Here is a 25,342-nt window from a genome sequence, read left to right as displayed (position 1 = left end):
TTTGTATAGTTAAAAGAGAAGGTTAAATCAAGTTTAATGTCCCTTAGATGGAATATCTGTCTGTGCACCTAGAAATAATTAACGTGATCTAAATTTTTCCCCAGGAGACCATGGCTGAAGCAAAGAAAGCTTTATTGGAGAATCCTATGTGTATTACAAATATAATATGGAGTCTCTAAAATACAACTCTGAGCAAGGCTCACTTGCTCACCAGAGATGCTTTCAATCTAGTACGAGGCCTTCTCCTCAGAAACATCTAGGTATTCTGTGTGACTGGGTTCACATACATAGTGGGGTTTTCTCAAATGTGACTGCAAAAGTGGAAATGTGCTGTAAAATTTCTGAATACCATTCATAAAGGGTCCCTCTTAAAATATAACTGAGCAGGCTTATTTATGTAAAAGGTATATATTTGGTCCTTCATTTAGCTTTAGGCATGCAGAAGCTGGGATACACTATACTGGAGGTCAAAACAGCAGACCCTCAAGCTCAAGTGTCAGAATACAACTACCATATTTAATCGGCGTATAACACACACTTTTTTCCCCCTTAAAAGCAGGGGGAAATCGCGGGTGCGTGTTATACGCAGACCCCCCACAGTTCTGAGCCTCTGGGCAGCTTTTAGCCACCTTCGGCTCTTCAAGGCGGCTTATGGCCGCCTTCGGCCATTATCGGCGGCTTTCGGCGGCCGAAAGCGGCGGAGAACTACCGCGCACCACCGAGATACACATCCGGCTCTGTATCTTGGCGGCGGCATTTTTAAAAAATACTGGTGGACAAGGCTGCAATGGTGGACAAGGCTGCAGATGACACTGACAAGGCTGCAATGATGGACAAGGCTGCAGATGGACAATGATAACGCTGCATTGATGGGCATTTAAATGTAAGTTTTTTTTTTTTCCCCTTAAACTTCCCTCCTAAAAGTTTTTTTCCTTAAAATTCCCTCCTAAACTTGGGGTGCGTGTTATATGCCGATAAATACGGTATATAAAAAAAATAAAATAAAAAAGTGGTGTGACAGTAAACCTTTCGCAAGATGTGCAATTTTAATTTCTCGTTCAGATCGTGAGCCCAACCATGACTAGTTCTCTTTAAAGAACAATCTTTTCTACCACAATTAAAATTTTATTGGAGTAATTAATAACGCTGCAATACACCATTAGAAAAGTATATGTAAGTAATTAAGCATGAAGAAGGGCTCTTGAACCAGATAGCCATTAAAACAACTGTTCCTAAAATAAGTAAACAAAGATTTACCATGCAAAAGGTAAATACGTGCCCCACTGTATGGGGGACTGATCACTGCTGTAATCAGTGGCTTAATAAATCTTTAGAATTTGACATATTTGGGAGTGTTGGATTTCTGGTAACCTCTGAAAATCGATATGTGCTGCAGAGACAGAGCTGGGGGACTTAGGAACAGACGCTCCTGAAAGCATTAAAGTGGGATTAACTTGCACTCCAATAAAAAATAAAACTTTTTCCCATCTAAGCAATTGCAGATCTTTATTGCCGTGGCGTCTGACACGGTAAGCCAGCCTTTTAATCAGGATAGTTTTGATCACAAACTGACCAAAACTATCAACAAGCCAGCAAGTGGATCAAGCCTGCCTTTTGGTTACTCAAAGCCACGGGTTTTTATAGTGCAGCATTTTAACCTGGGGGACCGCACAGGCCAGCCACTGGCATCTTAGCAACCAAGGATTTCATTGGTTGACAAGTAGGACGTTAGGGCACCTGCACAGCATCCTTGGTCTCCCCTTCCTCTGTCAGCATTGGGGTCAAGTTGGCAGAGAAAAAAAAATAAAAAATAAAAAATATTGGAGGGAGAAGAAACACTAGAATACTAGTCAGTACCAGTTGCAAGGGGTGGAGGAATAAATCACTTCCAATGATGGTGACACATGTGGATGTTGCTGCAAGATTCAAAACTATTCGTTTAGTTGTCACGTCTTAGAATGGGGTGCCTTGAGGTTGTATTTAATTTTAAAGGGGTGCCTTGACTGAATTTTTTTTTGCGAAACGCAACTTTATGCAGTACAAATTCATACATGAACATGACCACTGGCTGTCCAGGAAAGGGTCACAACAATGTGTGAATTCCAGTGTATGCCTCTTGGGCACTGGGTACGATTTGCATGTTTTTTTTTAATAATGGGCCTGATTTTACAATAAATAAAAAATTGTAGAACATTTTCAATCCATGGGGTTAATCCTAGGCGTATCTCATGTTGTTATACAGCGGTCATCAATCCTGTTCTCAGGGCCCACTAACAGGCCAGGTTTTATGTATTACCTTGGGGAGATGCAGACTAGAATACTGCAATCACTGAGCAGCAAATGATATCACCTGTGATGTATTTCAGTCATCATGCAAACCTGGCCTGTTAGTGGGCCCTGAGGACAGGATTGATGACCACTGTTATAATACACTTCACGTTCTGTTTTAAAATTGTAAAAAAAAAAAAAAAAAAAACACCCCACCACAGGTTTATTAGCCACACCAAGCACCTCCATCCTACAGATAAAGGGAGAAAATATGTCATCTTATATCTGCAGGGTAGGTTTTTGCATGTCTGTTGACACGTGCAGGGTACAAAAAGTACATGGTAATCTGAAGATTTTCCTTTTTAAGCTGGGTGCACAGACAGACAATCTTATTTAAGGGTCATCTCCTAGCAATTAATAAATCACTACACATTTAGTAGCAATTGATCACACAAATTTGGAACACTGTGCTACCATTAGCAATTAATTACAACCACATGCTACACTTCATTGTTCCCCATGTGCTAGAGATTAAATTGCAGACAAAAAAAAAAAAAAATAATAATAAAAAAAAATAAAAAAAAAAAAAGCGTCACCCCACGTGCATCCTGTCTTACTGCAAAACAGACCCTCTAAGTGAACCTTTACTACATTACCCCTTTCAAAAAATAAAAAAATTCTGAAGAGCACATGCTGCTTCATTTTACCTTTACTGGACAGAAAAGGGACTTCTCCGATTTACATTCCAAAACTAAAATAAAGAGGGACAGCACTTTTCTGATCAGAAATCTTGTACTGCCTGCTTTTAGGAAAATTTACTTTTAAAAGTTTGATTGTGTACATCTTCAGTTTGATGTGAGCCTTATGACAAATCCTCATTACTGTCATGTGACCCCCCCTATGAAAAAAGCCTCAATACTGTCATGTGACTGGTAGACTTCCTTTACTTATATAGCTGAGCCAACCAATTGCAAAACACAACTTTGCCAGAAGAAATATAAAATTGTATTTGGAGTGAAGAAACATTTTAGAAGAAGGATTTTATTAGACGGAGACCTGCTAGGAAGCTCTAGATGGGAAGACTGCACGTACAATACAAGCACGTAACCTAATGAAACACTTACCTGAGACAAGTAAATTTAGTATGTTCTTTGTCTCTTATTGGATTCATCTCTTGGAGACTCGGCTTGCATTACTTTCAGCTTTACACCATTCACCATCTTTCCATGTAACGTGGCAATCGCATCATTTGCACTTGATACTTCAGAATATTTGACATAACCAATGTTCTTCCCCGGCACAATATAAACTTCAATGAAATTGCCGAACCGACTGCAGAGATTTACAAGAGATAATTACCCATATAATACTGTATTTTTTCAGACTCAGTTTTACGCAATAAATACTGACAGTATTTGAAAAAGCAGCAACCGAGGAAAACACTTTTCAGCGACTAAAATTTAAAAGCCTGAAACCTTATTGGTTATAGATGGTTGCCATGCATTCTGCTATGAAAAAAAAAACCCCACCACAGGCAGGGAATTTGTATTTGTAGTACAAACAGAAACCCAATCCATTTCAGTTTGTGGAGGAAGGTGAAGAGTGCCGTGCCTGAAAAGAAAGACTTGAAGACTCCAGCCGGTTGGAGAACCATGTTCACTTTTATGTATGCCATAAAAACATAGCAAACGCATTTTAGGGATCATTCTTCAGGACTTTGGTAGTATTAGATCTGTTGGCCATGAGCGCTGCAGTCTGTGGCCTAGCATGGTATAAGTGTTTTAATAGTACTTCAGAATGTCTACTGTGTTTAGGCACACGGTGCTCTTCACCTATCATCACATGCTCGAGGGGATCCACGAGTCAGTCAAACAATACACAGAATTGCCAGATAGAGAGCCTTCTGGGCCATACGCAGCAGCCTCCCTTACCCTCTACATCAGAGTACTGAAGGCCAATGCGTAGTAAGCCAGCTGCAATTGTTTACATGCCAATGAAACACTACAAGGTCATAAGGTTTAAAAGGAGGGCACTGTTGGCAGCCTGAGAGTTTGACACTTCCATTAGCATCAAATCTGCAGTAGAACTGAGGCTGTATTCCCAGGTGGCAATTCTGCCCGCAATTTAAAATGCCCAGATGTAAAATGGAGCCTGACACCGTATATCCTAATAAATACTAACAAGATTAAATTACTGCAGCAGGCAGGGCTTCTGTAAGTACTCCTAATACAATTTTAACTTTATGCAGCAATGGAATTGGCTGTAACAGGTGGAGACATTGTCTTTTTAAAAGTTTTAATCAGGTTTAAAATTCCTACTCCTGCAGATAACTGACAAAGTGCATACAGGAGCAAAAAAGGGCAGTGAGGCAAGCATTTGACTAATGCACAGTCAGCAGAAAGTGGTTTTGTGGCAATGTGTGGAACTGCCAGTAGTGAAAATGTCACCCTATTAATACTATAAAGGACAGAAAATGTGGGTGGATTACAGGTATATGTTGACAGTTTGTGAAATCATTTAGCAGGTATATTAGTTCGTACTGTACATACTATGTGATCTGTGCATTTTGTGGTTTGCATAGAGGCACTCTTGGCAAACTAAAACAGGACTTATAGCTTTAGAGAGAGGCAGGTGGGAAGACCTTCAGGATATAGCTGCTAGTTAAAAATCCTTACCAGAAAACATCTTCCGCAACGTCTTGTGGCAGTGGGTGAGGATTGAAGACAACAAACAGTCTTTCCTTGGAGTGTGCATCACTGGGAGCTTTCTTTTTGTATGCTGGAAGGGTAGCGTCTGTCTGAATCTGAGAGGCAACGGGGGAGGCAAATGCTCGATCATAGGCCTGCAGACAAAAACAGATTCAGTTTGAAAACCCAGATGAATACTTCTAAAACTATGCAGGCAGCTAAAAAAAAAAAAAAAGACAAAAAAAAAAAACCCCCACACAACAATCCCTGCAAACCAAGGGAAAAAAAAAAAAAAGCCAAGACGCATTTCAAAGACCTTACCCCTTTACGTCAAGAGAAGACACTCGGTAGCTTGAAAATGTATGAAAAAAGTGTAACCCTAACTTTGATAAAATGTTAAAACCCAACACCTCAATCTGCCCCCCCCCCCCCCCCCCCATCCTGCTAATGGGATTAACCTGAGACCTAAATCTATCACTTAACCACTTCACCTGTGGAAGGTTTCACCCCCTTCATAACCAGGTCATTTGTTGCCATTCAGCAATGTTAATTTAACTGGCAATTGCTCGGTCATGTAACACTGTATCCAAAATTACATTTATATAATTTTTGCACACAAAGCTTTCTTTTGATGGTATTTGATCACTACTGGACTTATAATATAAAAAACACTACATTTTCTACTTTTTTATAAAACATATCCAATAAATATCTCTTCATAACTTTAGGCCAAAATGTATTCCGCTACATATCCCAAGTGCTGTCAGTGATCGGGTGCGGATCCTGCTAACACTGCATTTTCGGGGACACCGGCATAGTTCCGATTGTGATAAAGATACTGATCCGAACAGACACTATACTAGTAATGGCAGTAATCAGCGACTAATATTGTAACGGGCAATCTGGTGCTGACAAAAAAACTGACAGATGGCGCTAGTGACTCCCAACACAGTGATCAGTGAGAATATTGTACACCAACACTGTACTAATGGCACTGGCTAGGAAGGGGGTAACATCTAGAGGCAATCAAGGGGTTAACTGTGTCTAACAGGTGTATGCGTACTGCTTTTACACACAGATCTGGCTGGGTTTCTCTCCTTGCGTTCAGTTCTGAATAGCAGGGAGAAATCCAGCTACAGCCAGTGTTTACAAATACAGATCTGTACTGGGATTGGCTGTAACCTGCTGAAATACTTGTGCCGCTTTAAATGACAGCACAGGTCAGCAGGGGGTTTGCACATGTGCGCCTATAAACAAGGAAATACACCAACATATGGGTACATCGTGGTGCCTGGCTGTTTTCCGGCAGCAAGTAGTTAAATAACTACTCTTTCTATGGTGGTTTTCAGTGACTGTCACTTTATCCCAAATGGAGCCACTTTGAAAATTCTTCTAGTTATGTGAAAACATGCGACGTTCCCCCTGCCATTCAACAACGCTGTGCTTGAGTGTCCAAATGTCAGGCATAAATTATGTCACATGTGTAGCGTTGCCCAGCAGTGTGCAGGGACTGATCAGGATATGTCATTATTAGACTATTCACAAAGGCTGCAACCTGTAAAAAAAAAAAAAAAAAGTTTTAAACGCATCCTTCAGCTGAAGTGATTAAAAAAAAATTTTTTACCAAAATTTGACCGTTTAAAAATGTGTTACTATGAAGTGTGAATGATGTTCCAGGATTTGTCCAAAATTTTGCTTCTGGTACAGGGATACATCGGCTTGCAAGTAATCCAGTATACAAAACGTTTCGCAAGACTAGCTATATTTAAAAAAAAAAAAAAAAAAGTCCTGACTTGATTTGCAAGAGCTGTCTTGTAAGACGAGCAGGACTCAAGCCGCTGGTGTATATATTACCGTATGTGGCCAGAGGCCCGGGGGTGCTGGTGGCTCCCAGCGCTTCCTGGAGAATTTAGACACTCCCAGCTGGGTTGGGCAGGCGTAACGTGTGTCAGAGCGTTAACACTTCCCAAGTGTCCGAGCGTCATCAGCACCCCCCACACCTCTGGCCACATACAGTACTGCATGCACCAGCAGTGGTTGTGGAACAAATCATCTGACTTTCCATTATTTCGTACGGGGAAATGCACTTGGATATACAAGTGCTTTGGATTATACAAGCATACTTCTGTAATAAATTATGCTTGTATAAGGTATAATTGTGCAAAGAATTGTACAATTGCAAATTATATTTTTATATAATTGTTTGCTACGAAAAAAGAAAAAAAAAATCCACAATGATTCTCCCCCCCCCATGGACATCCGCTGAGCAGGATGATGACAGGTCCATCTCTGCACACAGTGCAGAGACGGACCTGTCGGCTGATCTCCCAAGTGAAATCAGCCGACGACGGACCGCAGAATTCATTCATCAGCCGTTCCAACGACGGAGCGGGTCGGATGTCAGCGGACATGTCACCGCTGACATCCAAAGCTCCATAGAGGTCCTATGGAGCATCTGTTCAGGTCCGCCTAAAAAAAGCCAACAGGCGGACCTGAACGGAACGGTCATGTGAAAGAGGCCTAAGGGGCCCCGATATTAACTACTTGCTGACCAGCCACCGTGTATTTAATGTGGCTAATGCGTGAAACGACATACACGTTGTTTCGTTCAATTGACACTAGATGGCGCCATCACACGGTGATTGGCTAGTGGGGGATGTCAATCGACGGGTCCGCCAGCCACCCACAATCATCCCCGGGAGAGGCAGAACGGCGATCTGCCCATGTAGGCAAGGCATATTGCCATTATGCAAGGGGACAAGATGGAGATCAGGTACCGCATCTCTGTTTCTCGTTCTCCTGTCATTTATATTAAAAATGTATATTGAGCAATAGGGAGGCGAGACATTTTAAATTAAGTGTATTGAAGCTTTTAGTTCTCGTTTTCAATAATAGAAACTCATAATGTGGATATGGGTGTTTTTTATTCTCAACTTCTTTCTGCTTTTCAAGTTACTGACATGGAACACATATGCAGGGAAGTCAGAATAAACTTTGACCTCCTGATTGGTATACTTGTTCCAGGTCAGGGATACAGAAAGAAAAGTATACAAGAAGAATGCAAACAGCCATTTCTGAAGAAGTGTTTAGTAGCCTCCATTTCTCTCAGTTTAGGTTGCCATTTAAGGATAAGTTTACGGGTGTAACATGTTACTTTGTAGCACAGAAACTCTTCCCCCTCATCTCTCTCCATGACAGCGGGCAGGGGATTTTCTCTCTGCATCTGCGGTCATTTTAAAAACAGTGTGGCTGTGCAAGGCTGTGCCCACACAGCTGTCTCATTCCTTCACAGTTCTGCGAATGAACGAACCACAAGTCCCATCTTCCACTGCAACAGACAGCTTCTAGTTCTCAATTAACTGCACAAGTGCTGGTGAGCAACCTCAGTTCTTTGATTGTTCCTGCACTTCAATAAATGTCTCCTCATATGGGAGCCATGGGCAGACAGCTGTTCTGAGTGGTTACAGAAGCTTGACATTGCATGCATTACGTAGTAGATGAGGTTGGAAGAAAAAAAAAAAAAGAAAAAAAAAAAAAAAAAAAAAAAAAAAAAAAAAAAAGATCAAGTCCAACCTATGATAAAGGTGAATCCGTGCCAAGCTACCTCCCACTCAAGATGCTAGCACAGCTCACCTCAATAAGGAATTTTTGGACACTACATTTTTGGATACAAACTGAATTAAAAGCGCACTACTACTTCTTTCAAGGCAATGAATTTGAAGGAAGCCATAAACTTTTGGTTTAGTTTCAGACCAAAATGAATGTGTTTGCATCAAGAAAGGACTTGATTCGTGGATCAATTTGCTCATCTCCGCTCTCCTTGTGTAGGAGGTTTATTTACAGCCTTGAATGCCTTTTACAGTCAGCTAGCAAAAAATAAAGAGCAAATGCCAGCAAGACGTGGCATTAAATAGAACAGCAACATAAACCTTGAGCTGGACACAACATGGAACAGTCTTGATGAGTCATGAAGTGCTGTTGCCATGACAACCTTACAATGAGCTAGAGAAGCCTAGGAACATTAAAATAAATGAAATGCCTAAACCAGCAAGATATAAAATTTGACCCTCAGCGCCGGGGGAAATAAAGATCTATGCCATAAAACTAAATGGGGACACTGATAAAATAAATCAAAATTGTGCCCACTTACTAGGAATATAAAAAGAAGAGTAGAAAAAAAAGTTACCCTGTGTTACTTGCAGACTTAATACAGTCTTTTTTGTAGCCATCAGCTTACTGTAATGCTGCGTACACACGATCGGAATTCTTGTCGGAAAAAGCTCTGATGGTTTTCCTGACAGAATTCCGACATAATTTCACTCAAGCTGTCTTGCCTACACACGGTCACACCAAATTCCGATCGTTTAGAACGTGGCGACGTACAGCATGTACAACAGGACTAGAAAAAGTAAGTTCAATAGCCAATAGCCAGTAGCCAATAGCTTCTGTCTTGTAGTTGAATCTGAGCATGCTTGATTTTTGGCGTGTCGGAATTGCATACACATCATCGGAATTTACGATCGAAAGTGTTTCCGTCTGTAAAATTGAGAACATGCTATCAATTTTTGGCTGGCGGAAATTCGGACAGCTAAACTCCGATGGAGCATACACACTGTCGCATTTTCCGATGAAAAGCTCTCATCGGTCTTTTTCTGGCCGGAATTCCGATAGTATGTACGCGGCATTAGACCTCGATCACACAGGCATACCTCAGCATAAGCCTGTGCAAGGACTGCGTTTGCCTGCATAGGGATGGCACAGATGTTCTGTGGGGTAATCCCATTCAAGAAGCATTTCCTGTTTACATACCAGTGACGCAACTTCCGGTATCCGTGCAGATGCAAACCCGGAACGCACTGATGCACTTTTTTTTCTCGTGAGTGGCATTTTTGTTAGTTAATGCGCATTGAGTGCCGGCAGTACTTTAATATGTACCTTCTCTCTTATTCCAAATACCCATCATCCTCTATGGTCCACGTGTAAATAGTTCTCGGAAGCCTCTCTGATCTTGGATCCACATACCACAACCCCACTAAGCATTTTTTGACCCCTGGACTGCAAAGCTGAGGGTCCAAGCTCTGGTAAGTGGGAGTCACAGGAGGGGAGTGTTTTCTTTGGGTGTGTTTTTTGAGACTCCTTTCATCCTGGATACTTGAATTTCCATTGGAAGCACTTTATTGTATTTTATTACTGCACTTGGTTTACATTTATGCCAATAATCCATTAGCACTGTTAAATCTTTGCATAGCCAATCCCATTTATGCCAACTGGGACGCAGAAGCTGCATGGTCACTGATGCAACTCCCAAAATTTGACAGGCATGAGAGTGGGGGTTCCCAAAAACACATACAGTGCTAGTTCAGGGACCCACAGAGATGTCAAATTGGGAGCAGCGTGTTGTTGTTTCCGTGCAGCCACTGTGCCTCAACTGACATAAATGGAACACCTGTGCAGGCAAACACAGCCCTCACACAAGCATATGTTTAAGTAAGCCTGTGTGAACTAGGCCTAATCTTATCAATAAAGAGCATTTATGCAAATATGTTGTGTTGCCTCCCGTCCACTCATTTCCTGTAGATAACCTTCTTCAGACCATTAATTTCAAAACCAATCTTCTCTAAAATGGAGTGTGCATTTAAAAAAAAAAAAAAAAAAAATGTATTTACCTGTAAAAGCCTCCTGTGTAGAATAAAGAATAAACCAACTTAAAAAAGTGTTGTCCCCCCATTGCCATGCACATTTTTTTTTTATGTTTCCGAGTACAAGTGCAGGCCCAACGAGGAGGCTGAATCAAAGAGCACAGATGGCCCCACCAGTGTCCATAGCTCTAATCATTGTCAGTAAGGGGAAGAACATTTGCACCCATCAGCAGCAAAGAAAGGAAAAAGTCAGAACTCTGCAGTCAAGCGACCATCATTATAAAATGCATCAAGGGCAATGGAAAGGAAACATTTTAAAGTTGGTTTACTGCTTAGAGACGTTCAGCTTTATTATAACTAGGTAGCACAGTATCACATAATGGTACACAGGAGAATGAAGATTACTTACAGGGGCCGCTGCTGGAAACTGCTGTGGAACTTGGGATCCCCATACTATCGAATTTACCTGGGCAGCCACCATCTGAGAGGCCATTTTTCTAAGCAGACTACAGAGAGAAGAAAACATGTGAATAAGTTAAAACATTGTCCTGAATGTCATTATTCAGGATTAACAGTTTATGCAGCACTTTACAATATGAGTGCAGACAGTCCAGTTACAATACAATGTCAATACAGGAGAAATCAGAGGGCCCTGCCCAAACTTTCATATCATAAAATACTTCCTTAGTATGCACTTGAACTTTATCTGACTGTTCAAAGTAGCATTAATTGGTAACCATAATAAAAAAACAGTTAACCGAGTAAAAAAAAAAAAAAAAAAAAAATGTGATTCTATAACAAACCCTAATTATACTCTACAGTACTGCATCAAAACTAATCTTGTGTTTTTTTTTGTTTTGTTTTTTTGACTGAAGCATTATGAAGTCTATAAGCATGCAATTAATTTAAATCTACAAAACAAAATCGTATGAAAAAAAAAAAAAAAAAAACCCCAAACAAGCACAAGAACTAAAACATAACTGCATAAAAATGATGAAGCGGTGTTAAGAGTGAAGAGGAGACCCTACAAAAAGGGCAAGTCTTCCCAAATCAGATAACCTGCCTTCATATTAAAATTATTGGGGTTCCAAGATTGAGACCAGGCAAAGGCCTGCTTACAATAGTATACTCACTCAGTGCCGTCGCCACCATCATTTAAGTATGTGACACCAAGACGATTTCCAGGTGGGTACTCAAATCCATGTAGCTTGTATTTGGCATAAATAGCAGATGAAATATTTTGGTATTGAACCACAGCATGGGCTGCCAAAAAGGAAATCGAAGGGGGGGAATTAGTAAAATCACAACAATCCTGTACAGCCATTTAACCCATTCACAGAAACCCAGTCTAGTCAGTTGGAGAAAGCGATTGCCAGAGCCCGACAGTCACCCGCAATCTACTAATCCTGTGTTTAATGCTCAGACAGGCTACTGATAAAAAAAAAAGAAAGGCAAATTTTTCCCCCTGCAAAAAAATTGCAATTTTTTTTTCACAAAAAAGTAAACCAGGCCTTTAAAAGTTTTACATTTCTCCTAGTCAACATATTACTTACACAATATGTTGATGCCATCGCGCCCAATGTGATACCGGAAGGATGGGTGTTTGTCGGCAAAAGGATTTTATAGTTGCGCAAATTTTTTTTAACCTTGCAAGTAGCCATTTGGCTTTCTTTTTCCTTCAATAAAACACTTTTTAAAATGGCATTACACTATTGGAGCTTTCGTCCTATAAAACTTTTGGATGATTGCGATACCGCTGTGAGTGGATGCTATAGTGAAGGATTTACCTGCCTTTATGGGCTCTGCCCCATTACCCTGCAGAGGTTAATCTGCTTGCTTGACCATCCTAGCGATAGGTGGTCCCTACTATCGAGGGAATATCTCCTGGTGGAGGAATATTATGGACTTTATTATTAATTTGGTGGATCTGTTATTCATTTTTCTTGCATACTGCACTTCCTATGCTCTTTTTAGGGTATTACAGCACTCAGTACTTAGACTTATGCATTTATTCAGTGGATTTGTCGTATATCTTTTTTGCACATTACACACATTTTTTAGTGCGTCTTAGTGCGCACACACACATGAATTTATATAGCGCGATTGTTATTTTTTTCGTGTGTATATTTACTTATATTTTATTTGTGGAAAAGTCAACCACCTGTCTCCCACAGAAAGAACAAAGTGCATACATGTTAGGTGTGTCTCCTACGATGCATTCTGCCCTACTAGGGAAACAATACTACCCAACAAGTTCGGTGTTGGGCCATTGACTATTGTGTGATTTTAAATAGTGTCTCTGCCTACCACAAACCATTTAAAAATTATTTACGTGTTAATCTATAAAAAAGCTAAATCTTAGGATGCAGCCCTCAAATTAGAAAGAGCATCTGTTGAGAGTAAACATGAAGGGCCATCATTTTTAATCATATTCACACTGCTTCACAAAGTCTGTGATAGAGAAGTTACATATCTGGGCACATATGAAGCATCGCATTCTTCACATGACATCATGCATGTGTAAACCACCATCCCTGCAGACTCATTCCCCCATAGTGCAGGGACAGGTTCCAGAGTGCAGCCTTGCTGTGACACAAAATAAATAAAAGACACAGCACCATTCACCCTCAATGCTAGAATTTCCATGTCAAGAAAGAAGGAAGAAAGAAGAAGGAAGAAAGAAGAAGGAAGAAAAAGTCTTACAGTAAGTACTGTAAAGATCCCTCTGCACTTCACAGAACTCCAGCCCTGGAACAAGGTCAAACAAGCTGTATAGCTGCTCCTGAAGAAGTGGCACCCGGGATACAACGGTGAGACGCTTAGACACAGCTTCCTGGTTCCTAGAATCTCCACCTTTATCATAAGCTGTATAATCGTACTGATCTTTAAAAAAATAAATACAAATAAATAGCGATTAGGTCAGTTAAATTTTGCTAAAACTTCATAATTGCATGTACTAAAATTTGCTCAATAGGCTTGTGTGTATGAAAAAGCAAAAAGAAAGCATTCTTAGTGTTCAAAGAGAAATTGCAACTGTCCTTTCTCCACAATATATTTTAAAATCTAAACTGCACCAACACACCCTTTATGAATTCCCCCAATTGTGTTTTAGTTTTATCCAAGAAAACTAATATCTAGTCACTGAATACAGTACCTCAATGACCCAGACAGCCTTCCCAATTTTCCTTTGTCCTATGATGTACAAATGTATACTTGAGCCACTGACATTTCACGACGCATGCACACATTGCTGGTATATAAAACTCAAATTTGTTTTATGACTTTTTAAAATCTGTGTCTAAACCAAATGTAAAAATCAACTCAACTCTTCTCAAGCCCTGTCAAATGTAGACTTGCCCCTTTATGTTCCAACATTGGTCCTATTCTGAGTTAAATGAAGCAAGCCCAGAGCAATTTAACCCAGTGCTTTAGAAAATATTGCATGCTCCCTCAGGGGTGTGGGGGTTGGGGGGCATCATCGTGGAGTACTGTGCTCACAGTACAATGAGGAAGATTGCAGCACTGACATGGTCACCTCATTACTACCCTTTGCAACACTGAGCACTACCTAGAACCAAATTACGTTGAGGGGGGGGCACCAAGGTTGCTACAGGGCTTGAATGCAAATTCTGATATTTATGAGATTTTGTACCAACGTGTATACTTAAAAAGGGTCAATTCATGAACCTGTGACATAAACATGTCATACTTACCTCCACTGTGCAGGGCATTTTGTAGTGCAGCTCCGATCATCCTCTTCTGGAGTCCCTCATGGCTCCTCCTCTAATCAGATAACCCCCTAGGAGAAGTGTATGTGTATACGAGAAAGAGGGGAGGGACCTCCGTGTCCCATGATGTACTTAAAAAAAAAAAAGGATTTTACAGGTAAGCTGTTATAAAAATCCTTTTTTCTTCATCTTACATCATGGGAGACAGAGCCATAGTAATTACTATGTGTGATGTCCAAGAGCAATGCCAACTGAGGGGAGGGAGACAACAGAATTAGGGCAACATGAAATTAGAGGGGTTATCCTGCTGCCTAAAGCACACTACACCCAAAGGCGATATCCTCATGCCTTTTTACATTCACCTGATAAAATCTGGTAAATGTATGGACTGAAGGCCAAATTGAGGCCTTGCAGATTTGAACCAAGGAAGCTTGGTGATGCACTGCCGCGAAGCACTAACAGTCCTAGTGAAGTGCGCTTTTGATTTCAGAGGGTGGAATCCTTCTCATTAAACCATAAGCCTGAACAGCTACTTGCTGAATCAATTTAGAAATAGATTTCGATGCTGCCTGTCCTTTTTCTAGGACATTCAGGCAACACAAGAAAACATACATTTTTCGAATCTGAGCAATCGCCTTCAAGTAGACCTTGAGTGCTCTCACCACATCAAGAGAATGTAGTAATTTTCCTTCCATAGAACAGGGTTCTGGAAAAAATTAAAGGTAGAACAATTTCCTAGTTTGGATTAAACTAGACACTACCTTCTGTAGAAAGTTAGGATGAGGACGCAATAGTACCTTATCCTTGTGAAGGATCAAATATGGGTCTTACAAGAAAGAGCAGCCAACTGATACCCTTCTTGCAGAAGAAGATATGGCTACCAGAAAATTAGATTCCTTGTCAAAAAGACCAAGGGAATATGCTGTATCGGCTCAAAAAGGCTGTTTCAGCAATGCCGATGACGGAACTAAATCCAAATCCCAAGGGTTCAGGGGTGACTTAACCAGAGGATTAAGCAACGTTACCCCCTGAATAAGCTACGAACCAAAGAATGCCAAGCAAGCACTTGTTTAAATACGAAACCTGGCCTTTGATAGTACGCGAGGCCAGCTTAATTTCTAACCTCATCTACAGAAAGTCAAGGATTCTACATATGACGACATACTTCCTGGGGTGCCAACCCCCAGGTTCACGCTAGGAGACAAATGCTTTCTAGACCCCTGCATAAGGAGGCTTCAGTTTCCTTCTTGAACTTGTCAGCGGAGGTCGTTGTGACTGCCTGGAAGCAGATGCTCCCGGCACTGGAGAAGGAACTTGTTTAAATGAAATGAGTTTACTCCTCTTCCAACTAGCAAAAGGATACTTTTTGCACTAAAAATTATTTTGGATGTATTTATCCAAATCGTCCCTAAACAGCCATTCACTGTGAAAAGGAAAACTAGCCAGGAGCTTTGCATGATACTTCGGTTGACCAATTTTTCAACCATAAGATACTATGCACGCACCAACCAAGCGCAAGAGGCTTGAAAAATAGAACCTCTCATGGCATCTATTGCCAAACATAATACCGCTGGTAACGTAGCCAAATCCTGGCCTGCTGATCAGGAATAACCTTGAACAACTGTTCAGACTGGTCTCTCAAGGATTGACATACACCAATTGCTGTTAGCACAGGTTAAGACATCAGAGAAAGAAAAAAAGTTCTCTTTTTCTTAAGGGGAATTGCCAACTTTTTATCCGTTCTATCCCTAAGCATTTGAGCATCGGACAAGTCAAACTTTCATTCAGAGGATATAGCAGCAACAATTGCTGGTATCCCCACATTTAGTGAATTTTTCCTCCATAGGAAAAAAAAAAAAAAAGTTTAAAACTTTATAGAGGGGGAAAAAAAATAAAAATAAAGTTTATCTGGGTGATCCCACTCAGAATATATAAGCCTTTTCAGCAATGAATGGATAGAAAGGCATGCGCAGCTGGAAGAGGCTTTAGTGGACCCAAACAAGAAAGTGGTCATATCAATCGACTCAATGAAAAGTAGCAAAAAAAAAAAATAAAAAATAAAAAAAAGTGGGAGCGGACAAATTCAGCAAGAATTGAATCTTTCCTTTTGTGAAGCCGATATCCCCGCATTTGACCCCTCAGAAGAGTCATCAGCCTTCTCACGGTCCCCTGAGGGAAATCGCATTTTATCCCATTCTGGGATGGGATTAAAGCTGCTAGCCAATCCCATCATGGCTTGAGGAAAACCCTCTTCAATAATATAGACAGGGACTGTAGTGTTGAAAACAATTGCAATATTTGATAGCCCTGATCACTTACTCTAACCGGCCACCCCAGAACTCTCAGGGAAGGATGCCAAAGTAGAGTGTTAAGAGCTTGCAGAAGTCCCTTTTAAGCCCCTTTTTGGGGTGTTTCCCCCCCCCCCCCCACCTTCTGACCATAGCCTGATGCACAAATGCAGAGGGACCATCAGAAGAAATTGCATCCACTGCTTGAGCAAATAGTCCAGCAAACTGCCGCTGCCAACACTCAGCCTGATGCTTTCAGTAAATGTGCCAAAGGAAAGCCTGTGTCACCACTTACATGCCTCTTTTTAGCTTATGTGTCTGTTCGACAGCTGCAGTCAGCAAAAAAAAAGTGTCCTAAAAAAATAAAAATAATTACAAGCTAAACCTTGTTTCTTCCAGCATGAGGCTTGGGTACCATTCAAATCAGCCTAAAAAGACAAATGGATCCGGCTCCATAGCTGGCCCCAGCAAGGATTGTACCAGTGGAGCTCAGCATAGCACATCTTTACTCGAGACCAACACCTTAGACACTGGCGAAAAAAATAAAAATGAGGTACTCCCAGTAGTTGGAGGGGTTATATGGGGAGTGGACTTCCTGTCTTAGGGCATGCCAGTGTCCATCACCTGAAGGTGGCCTATACCCCACATAGTAATTACTATGGCTCTGTGTCCTATGGTGCAAGATTAAAAAAAATGTTTATGTTATCACACATTCTCTGAAAAATGGCCAAGAAACCATAAATTCTGCTAGGGTATGTAAAGTTAGGATCACAACTGTATACACCAGCTATTCCCAACCAGTGTTCCGCAAGCCTCCCCCCCCCCAATTTGACAGTGCCTGCAAAGGTCAAATACAACATAGCAGAGTCAGAGCATGACAATGGATTTTTTGCCATCGTTAAGGGTGGATTTAGCCTTAGCCCCCAACCGACTCCAATGTAAGAAGCATTTCCCCCAATGACCAATATAAGGAGCATTCCTGCATATGGCCCCCAAAGAATTAACTTTATCTGGCATTTCCCAGAACTAAGAAGACATTAAAAGGTTTCTCAAACAGGCTAAGAAAGGCTGATCTCTATAGATTTCTCCATCTATCCCTCCTACCTCCTACATTAATACATCTTCTAGTCAAAAAAAGTGCAGAAACATAAGAAAAACTTACCATAAGGATATAAGGGTGCAGCTGATTCAAGCAGTGGTTCTGGGTGTCGGGAAACACTGTGGTAATCTGTGGTATCAGATGTTCCAACTTTGTTTTTGGGTTCTGCCAGAATAGCCTTATAATCTGCAAAGCAATAAAATACAACAGAAGCTTTATGAGCAGAAGTATGTGGAATGACTTCCAAATAACACCCAAGATACAGATAATGTATACAGAAAAATGCAATCCAGATATTTGGTAACATTCTACAGCATAAATGTGTACAGGCAAAAAAAAAAAAAAAAAACATTTTAAATGTCCAAATATAAAACAAGAGTTTCCATAAAAGGGGAATACGTGACAACCATTGAAATATTTTTAAATTGTTCCGCCTGCTGACCAGAAAATACATTATCTGCTTTTCTCTTCAAAATAACTAACTTTCACCTTCTGATTTTCTGCAACGCTACAATGCTGCAAGTTGATCACCGGTGAGGAGCAGACAAGAGCATATTTTTCTTCCGTGCAACAGACAGATGACATCTCAGCAAAAAAGGAAAAGTAATTTATTTGGAGCTCAATAAAATGTATTTTAAATTGAAATTATAAAATGTATAGTTTTTCTGAAAAATCTATTCATGCAGATAATAGAAAAATAAAAATGCCATTTCTTTGAAGTAAACCCTACAATAAACCAAAATTCACTAGATGTTTCCTCTAAAAACAAAGTTATTTCTGTCCTTTTTTGCTTAAAGCAGACCTTCGGTCTTTTTTTTTTCAACTTTCCATCTATTAAATCATGTGAGCAGACTGCAGTTCCTCTTGAATATCAAAACTCCTGCATAAAATTTCTAGTGGCTGGGCCTTACAGCAAAAATGACTGAATGTTTCCTCTTCTGTGCTTAGATTTCAGTGTCCTTTCATTTATCTATAGCTCATAGAGATGATTACCTGTTTTATATGCAATTTTCTGTTTACAAGGACTACTAAAAGCTAGAAACTAATTACTTACAACAGAAAAGCAAAATAAGGGAACAAAACAACGTGACCAAAAAACCCGCTCAGATAGAAAGGTAAGTCCAACTAGACTGCTGTGTGAAGGCAGACAGACACACAAACACTTACTTCGGTCACAGTTTTCTATAGCCAAGGCAGCCTGGGAAGGTTTCAGGAAGCGCACATATCCCAGTCCTTTACTTTCACCTGTGCTTTTATTTTTGATAATTGAGCAATACTCAATATGACCATATTCCTGGTTAAAAAAAAAAAAAAAAAAAAAAAAATGTATGAAATAAAAAGTCACTGCTTTGTCAAGTTAAAATAAATGTTTAACCACTTCGCACCCAGGCCAATTCTGACATTTCTCTCCAATATGTAAAATTCCTAATTTTTTTGTGCTAGAAAATTACATAGAACCCCCTATACAATACAGTGGCGGTCATTGCAACTTTTTATCTCGCACGGTATTTGCGCAGCAATTTTCTAACGCGTTTTTTTCATGCTTTAATTTAAAAAAAAAAAAAAAAAAAAAAACAGTAAAGTTAGCCCAATTTTTTTGCATAATGTGAAAGAGGAGGATACGCCGAGTAAATAGATACCCAACATGTCACGCTTCAAAATTGCACGCGCTCGTGGAATGGCGCCAAACTTTGGTATTTAAAAATCCCCATAGGCGACGCTTTAATTTTTTTTACTAGTTACATATTTTGGGTTACAGAGGAGATCTAGAGCTAGAATTATTGCTCTCGCTCGAACGTTCGCAGTGATACCTCACATGTGTGGTTTGAACACCGTTTTCATATGTGGGCGGGACTTACGTATGCGTTCGCTTCTGTGTGCGAGCACATGGGGACAGGGGCGCTTTAAATTTTTATTTTTTTTATTGTTAAATTTTTATTTTTTTAGTTTTACACTTAAAAAAAAAATTTGATAACTTATTCCTATTACAAGGAATGTAAACATCCCTTGTAATAGGAATATGGCACGATCGGACCTATTAACAGTGAAATATGGGGTCAATAAGACCCCATCTCTCACCTCTAGGCTGGGAAGAATAAAAAAAAAAAAAAAAAAAAAAACGATCCTGGCTTCCTAGCCAGATCGGCGCCGTTAATTTGAATACCGAGGCGGTATCATAACATCGCGCCCGGCCTCCAAACGATCATAGAGACTCCGGGGACAATCTAGTCCGCCGGAAATCTCTATGATTACTTGCTGGGGCCGGCGGATCCTGTGACCGACTCACCAATGGAAACGGTGAGTCGGTAGAAGCACCGGAGGGTGGCGGGAGCGTCCCCTCCCGCTGCCCGTAAGAACGATCAAGCGGCGGAACAGCCGCTATGATCGTTCTTATGGTGTAGGGCAGTGATGGCGAACCTTGGCACCCCAGATGTTTTGGGACTACATTTCCCATGATGCTCCACTACACTGCAGAGTGCTGGAGAATCATGGGAAATGTAGTTCGAAAACATCTGGGGTGCCAAGGTTCGCCATCACTGGTGTAGGGAATCGCCGGCTGAAAACGGCAATATCTGAATGATGTCTGTGGCCTCAAGCATCATTTAGATATAACCACCGGAACCCCATGACGTCAATAGACGTAGTGTGGGAACCAAGTGGTTAATTATAAATCTAAAAGTAGTTTAATATTGACCTGCAGTTCTATGTATTGAAAGGGCTACGGGAATTTTATATTACATATTAGAATGCATTTTAAAGCAGAAGTAAATCCTGCAATACCTACCCTGGCATATGCTACCTGGTTTCTTCCAGATGCCAGACTGCAGCCATCTTCTTTGGATGCAGGATGACATCGCTCCTGCGCTGGCACAGGAGTTTGGTTATCTGTGCACAGAATCTGTGCTACACATGCACAGCTCAATGTACAGGCCAAAGAATGTGAGTAGGAAGGCATTTTTAGCTACACATTAAGTGATAACTCAGTTTAATGTTCTGTGAAATTACTTTGCATGCAGATTTAATGCGACTTGCATAAGCAGTGAGCGAATCTACCTCCTGAATTTATATTGTGTAACTTTTTTTTTATTCCCTACTTGATGCTGCCATTCATATTTAAAGGGGGGTTCCACCCTAAAGTGGAACCTCCGCTGATCGAAACTCTCCCCCCCTCCGGTGTCACAATTGGCACCTTACAGGGGGGAGGGGGGTGGAGATACCTGTCAAAGACAGGTATTTACACCCACTTCCGGGCATAGACTCCCGTGGGAGTCTGTCATTTCCTGTCCTGCCGCGCTGTCTGCTGGGACACACACAGGTCTCAGAGACAGCGCGGAGAATTCCTATTGCGCTGCGCCACCCGCACATGCACAGTAGGGAACCGGGAAGTGAAGCCGATTCACTTCACTTCCTGATTCCCTCACCTAGAATGGTGACTGCAGCAGCCGAGAGAACGATCGGCCTCGCATCGCTGGAACCCGGAACAGGTGAGTGTCCATTTCTTAAAAGTCAGCAGCTGTAGTATTTATAGCTGCTGGCTTTTAATATTTTTTTTTTTTTTGGTGGAATCCCTCTTTAAATATCTTCTAGTGATTTTAGGCTGGGTTTACACTATTGCAATGTTAGACACTGCATGCGATTTGTACTGCATTCGGGCCTAATGTTGGCCTGTTCATTTGAACCGACCAGTGCCATCCAATATTTAGGCCGTGTGTAATAGGCTACAGGGCCTGTGTCAATAGCATCAGTTTGAGATCATTCAGAATTTATGGACAGTTGCCTTTGACCTGCAGTTGACCTGTTTCAATCTAATTTTGCATTGTCTTATATGGGAGGGCAAAACCTGTTTAACAAAAGCATATCGGCACAGGCCCTCAGTATAATCAGGTAAATGCGCGACAGTCCCCATACATTATGAACAGCAGAAGATGTATTACTGAAATTATCAGAGTAATATATAAATATCCTAGATGTAATGCTTTATCTTATTAAAGGAGTTATAAAAAGGCAAAAGTTTTTTTTTTCCCTCTTAATGCATTAAGAGAAAAAAAAAAAACCTTCTGTGTGTAGCAGCACTTCCCTAATTACCTACCTGAGCCCCTTCTCTCTCCAGCGATGTCCATCATCACCTCAGCCATCCAGGACATTGATTGGCTGACACAGAGCAGCTGCACCATTGGCTCCCACAGCTGTCAAAGTCAGTGAGCCACTTAGGGAGGATAGGAGGCTCTGCGTCTGAATGAGTACACGGTGCCCCCTGTAGCAAGCTGCTGGCTGAGGGGCACTAAAAAGGAGGGAGGGACTTGGAGCAGCAAAAAGGGAGAAGAGGACAATAAAAAGGTTGCTCTGTGCAAAATCAACTGCAAAGGAGGCAAGTATAACATGTTTGTTTTTTTAAAAGACAAGCCTTTACAATCACTTTAATTAGACATAAGTGTGTACCTTGAATGTATTCTTGACATCATCTTCAGTGAAGGTCTTAGGAATCATGACAAATATCCTAGTTAATTCTTCATCTTCCACATCTCTGTGATTCGAAGACCCCCGGGATTGCGCAATAAACACCTACATTAAAAAGGATGTTGTTAATACCTATGTCAAGCCAAGGCATACTACAAAACTGAAACCTTTTAATGGAACAGTAAGAAAATGTCTGTTTGTCCACAGAAATTACTAAACTGGAGCCAAAAACACAGGTTATTCCCACAGACAATAGGATTCCAGCACAGGTAGAATGCAGTTACATGCACACTGAATCTGCTTACAATTTACATGACTTAGGTTTAAAATGTTCAATATATAGGAAAGGCAAACAACTCTGGCCACAGCATAGGATGTAAATAGAAGCCGTTTATGGGCACCCCCCCCCCTCACACTGACAGCATGAGGAGAAAAGAAAACTGATAACAGGCTTCTGTTAAAAAGGGACATCGGTCCCAACAGTGCCGCATCTTCAGTGTCACCCATCAGCGAAGGAGAAAAAAATTACCCATTTTCAAAATTGTATAACTATGAAAAAAGTGTTTTTTTAGTTTTTTTTGTTTGGCAAAAAAAACAAAAAACACCAGTGGTGATTAAATACCACCAAATCAAAGCTCTATTGGTGTGGAAAAAATGATAAAAATGTAATTTGGTTACAGTGTTGCATGACCGCGCACTTGTCATTCAAAGTGGAATAGCGCCAAAAGTTGAAAATTGGCCTGGGCAGCAAGAGGATAAAAGTGCCCAGTAGGCAAGTGGCTAAAACAAATGATTCCCTGCTTGAGCGCTGGATGCACCTCCAAACACAAGCATGCACACTGGAATTATTCAGTTGATATGTTGTTAAAATAGTACTGGCAAGGCAAGTGATGCCAACCCAGTAAAGCATATGTCACACTTACCATGTAGAAATCAAATGTTTCTCACTAGGACAATGAGAGCGCATGTGCAATATTGACAGCGTTTACGTTGCCGTCGCTATAGAAACATGGAAATAAAATTATTTCCCAGCTAGGGCATTAGATTCATGGTGCAATACATATGCACCCAGTGGGACATCACTAAAGGATAAGTTGACCTTTTAAGCCCCTTTCACACTTTGCAGTCCCAAGTCACAGGACAATTTGCACAAGTCACACAAGTAGTACCCCACGATTTCCTATGAGTACCATTCATATCTGTGTACTACTTTGCTCCAAATTTGATGCGAGTTGATGTCCATAGAGCAAGTTTACACAGGCATTCCTTGAAACCACGGTCACTAAATCACAGCAGTGGCAAAGGGGCCTTAGAAAAAAAAATGCTATTTTTTTCCTACAGAAACCTGGAAAGCATTAGAACCACAAATGAGTAGTGCAGTGCCAGGCTTCTGTATGCTCTCCCTCCAGCTGGCGGCCTGAGCCCCTGTATGGGCTCTCAGGTTTAACCATTTCAATACTGGGCACTTTTCCCTCCTTCCTGCCGAGGCCAATTTTCAGAGCAGTCAAAACTTTGAATGACAATTGTGCAGTTATGCCACACTGTACCCATATGAAAGGTATCATTTTGCCAAAAAAGAGAAAAGACCAAAAATGTTTAAAAAAAAAAAAAAAAAAAAAAAAAGGAGGAAGACGGTTTTCTTAGTTTAGCAGAAAAATGTAGTAAATCAGTAATTTTTCTCCTTCACTGATGCCACACTGATAGGCACTGTTGGGGCTGCACAGGTCTCTGCTTTGAGATGCTGCCAATTGGCTCTCACACTGTCAGCGAGAGGAGATAACTGGTGTTTCGTCAGATTAGGTGGCTCGTCGGAATGTGTAAACGGAAGTGAGATTCCGTCGTCATCTTTTTAAACCTGCATTCCTCCACAGTAAGGATACAGTGAGAAGGGGGAAAGCGGACATCTTGTTACACTCACTGGAGTTTTGCATTTTACATTTAACAGTAAATCGAGTTTATATAACGAAATACAGTACTTAGAACTCCGTCTGACTGGTTAGATGTTGCATTTTAAAAGCAGTGGCAGGCCTGTTTGATTCCCTCACCCAGAATGTCGGCGGCAGTAGCACGAGACGATTGATCAGCCTCAACTGCCGACATCGCTGGACCCTGGGACAGGTAAGTGCCCATTTATTAAAAGTCAGCAGCTGTAATATTTATAGCTGCTGGCTTTTAATACCTTTTTCCCAGTGAAATTCCTCTTTAATGGGATTCTGAATGAGCTGATCAACACAATGCCAGCCCATTGAGATCTACAAGCTGTTTGGCACAGTAGAAGATGGGGATTGTAGTTCATTTCATTCACAGATCAGAAGCACTGCAAATCCTGTGCATGAGCATCCAGGACAGATTACATCATTCTCAGGTATGAGTAAATATGGAAGCCAGGGAAGGCAAGATAGATTTACTAAGCGCGCGCACATTGGCAGATATATATATATATATATATCTGCCAAAGGATGGCGCACAGGATGATAGGATGGGGGATGTAGAACCCGGCCGCACTGATCAGGCCTGGCAAGGATCCGCCATTGTCCGGAGATCACTCGCAGCCACGTGGACAGGCCGGCGATGACGTCACGCGGCCCTCACCTTGATGGGCTTGCTGCTCTCTCCCAGGTGACGGCCGTGCATCTCTTCCATCGCCCGGCAGGCATGGGAGGACTTGGCGTACTTGACGTAGGCGATGCCTTTAGACTCCTTGGTCTGTTTGTCCCTCACCACCCACACGTCCTGGATTTCGCCGAACGCGGAGAACTTCTCCCGGATGATGTCCTCCGATACCGACCGGCTCACCACCAGAAACACCCGGCTGTTAGGAGGGTCGTCCAGGTTGCCGACTGAGGGGCGGAAGCCGCTGCTGTCCTCCATAGTGGCGATTTAAAACGAACGGATTACAGCTGACTGGAAGATAAACAAACCACACCGATACAGGCCTCCAAGCAGCAAAGCTCCGCCCTTTCCGGTGATGTGAGAGTATAGCGTCTGTGTGTGGCCAGCTTGTTGGCGATACTCATTCTTTGCGCAGCGACCTCTGCCGGCTGGAGGATAATAATGCAGTAGATGTAAAGGCCTGATGCGGTTTACTTATTATTGCAGAAAATACTGATTTTAACTTTTAAGCAACAAGTGTCAGAAAAAGGCACAGGTTTTGATTTACTAAAGGCAAATCCAA

General features: G+C 41.3%; 1 protein-coding gene across 2 annotated transcripts in view; it reads right to left on the bottom strand.

Annotated features, from left to right (window-relative positions):
- RBM45 (RNA binding motif protein 45) overlaps window positions 1-25,138 on the bottom strand; it is a 28,343-nt gene extending 3,205 nt beyond the window's left edge. The window contains exons 1-9 of one of the 2 annotated variants that reach the window (XM_077448093.1): window positions 24,760-25,138; window positions 22,150-22,272; window positions 18,877-19,003; window positions 17,773-17,895; window positions 13,298-13,477; window positions 11,728-11,857; window positions 11,004-11,100; window positions 4,944-5,110; window positions 3,393-3,600 (exon numbers count right to left, since the gene is read on the bottom strand). In XM_077448093.1, coding sequence (XP_077304219.1) covers window positions 3,408-3,600; window positions 4,944-5,110; window positions 11,004-11,100; window positions 11,728-11,857; window positions 13,298-13,477; window positions 17,773-17,895; window positions 18,877-19,003; window positions 22,150-22,272; window positions 24,760-25,038 — 1,419 coding nt within the window. In that variant the 5' untranslated portion in view covers window positions 25,039-25,138 and the 3' untranslated portion in view covers window positions 3,393-3,407. The remainder of the gene's footprint in view (window positions 1-3,392; window positions 3,601-4,943; window positions 5,111-11,003; window positions 11,101-11,727; window positions 11,858-13,297; window positions 13,478-17,772; window positions 17,896-18,876; window positions 19,004-22,149; window positions 22,273-24,759) is intronic. The other variant, XM_077448092.1, reaches the window with a different exon arrangement.
- Window positions 25,139-25,342: the final 204 nt, after the last annotated feature.

This window comes from Lithobates pipiens, unplaced genomic scaffold (assembly GCF_037356315.1).
Source record: "Lithobates pipiens isolate NorthernLeopardFrog02 unplaced genomic scaffold, aLitPip1_a1.2 Scaffold_22, whole genome shotgun sequence".
Classification (NCBI taxonomy): Eukaryota; Metazoa; Chordata; class Amphibia; order Anura; family Ranidae; genus Lithobates; species Lithobates pipiens.
This window is presented reverse-complemented; position numbering and strand designations above follow the sequence as displayed.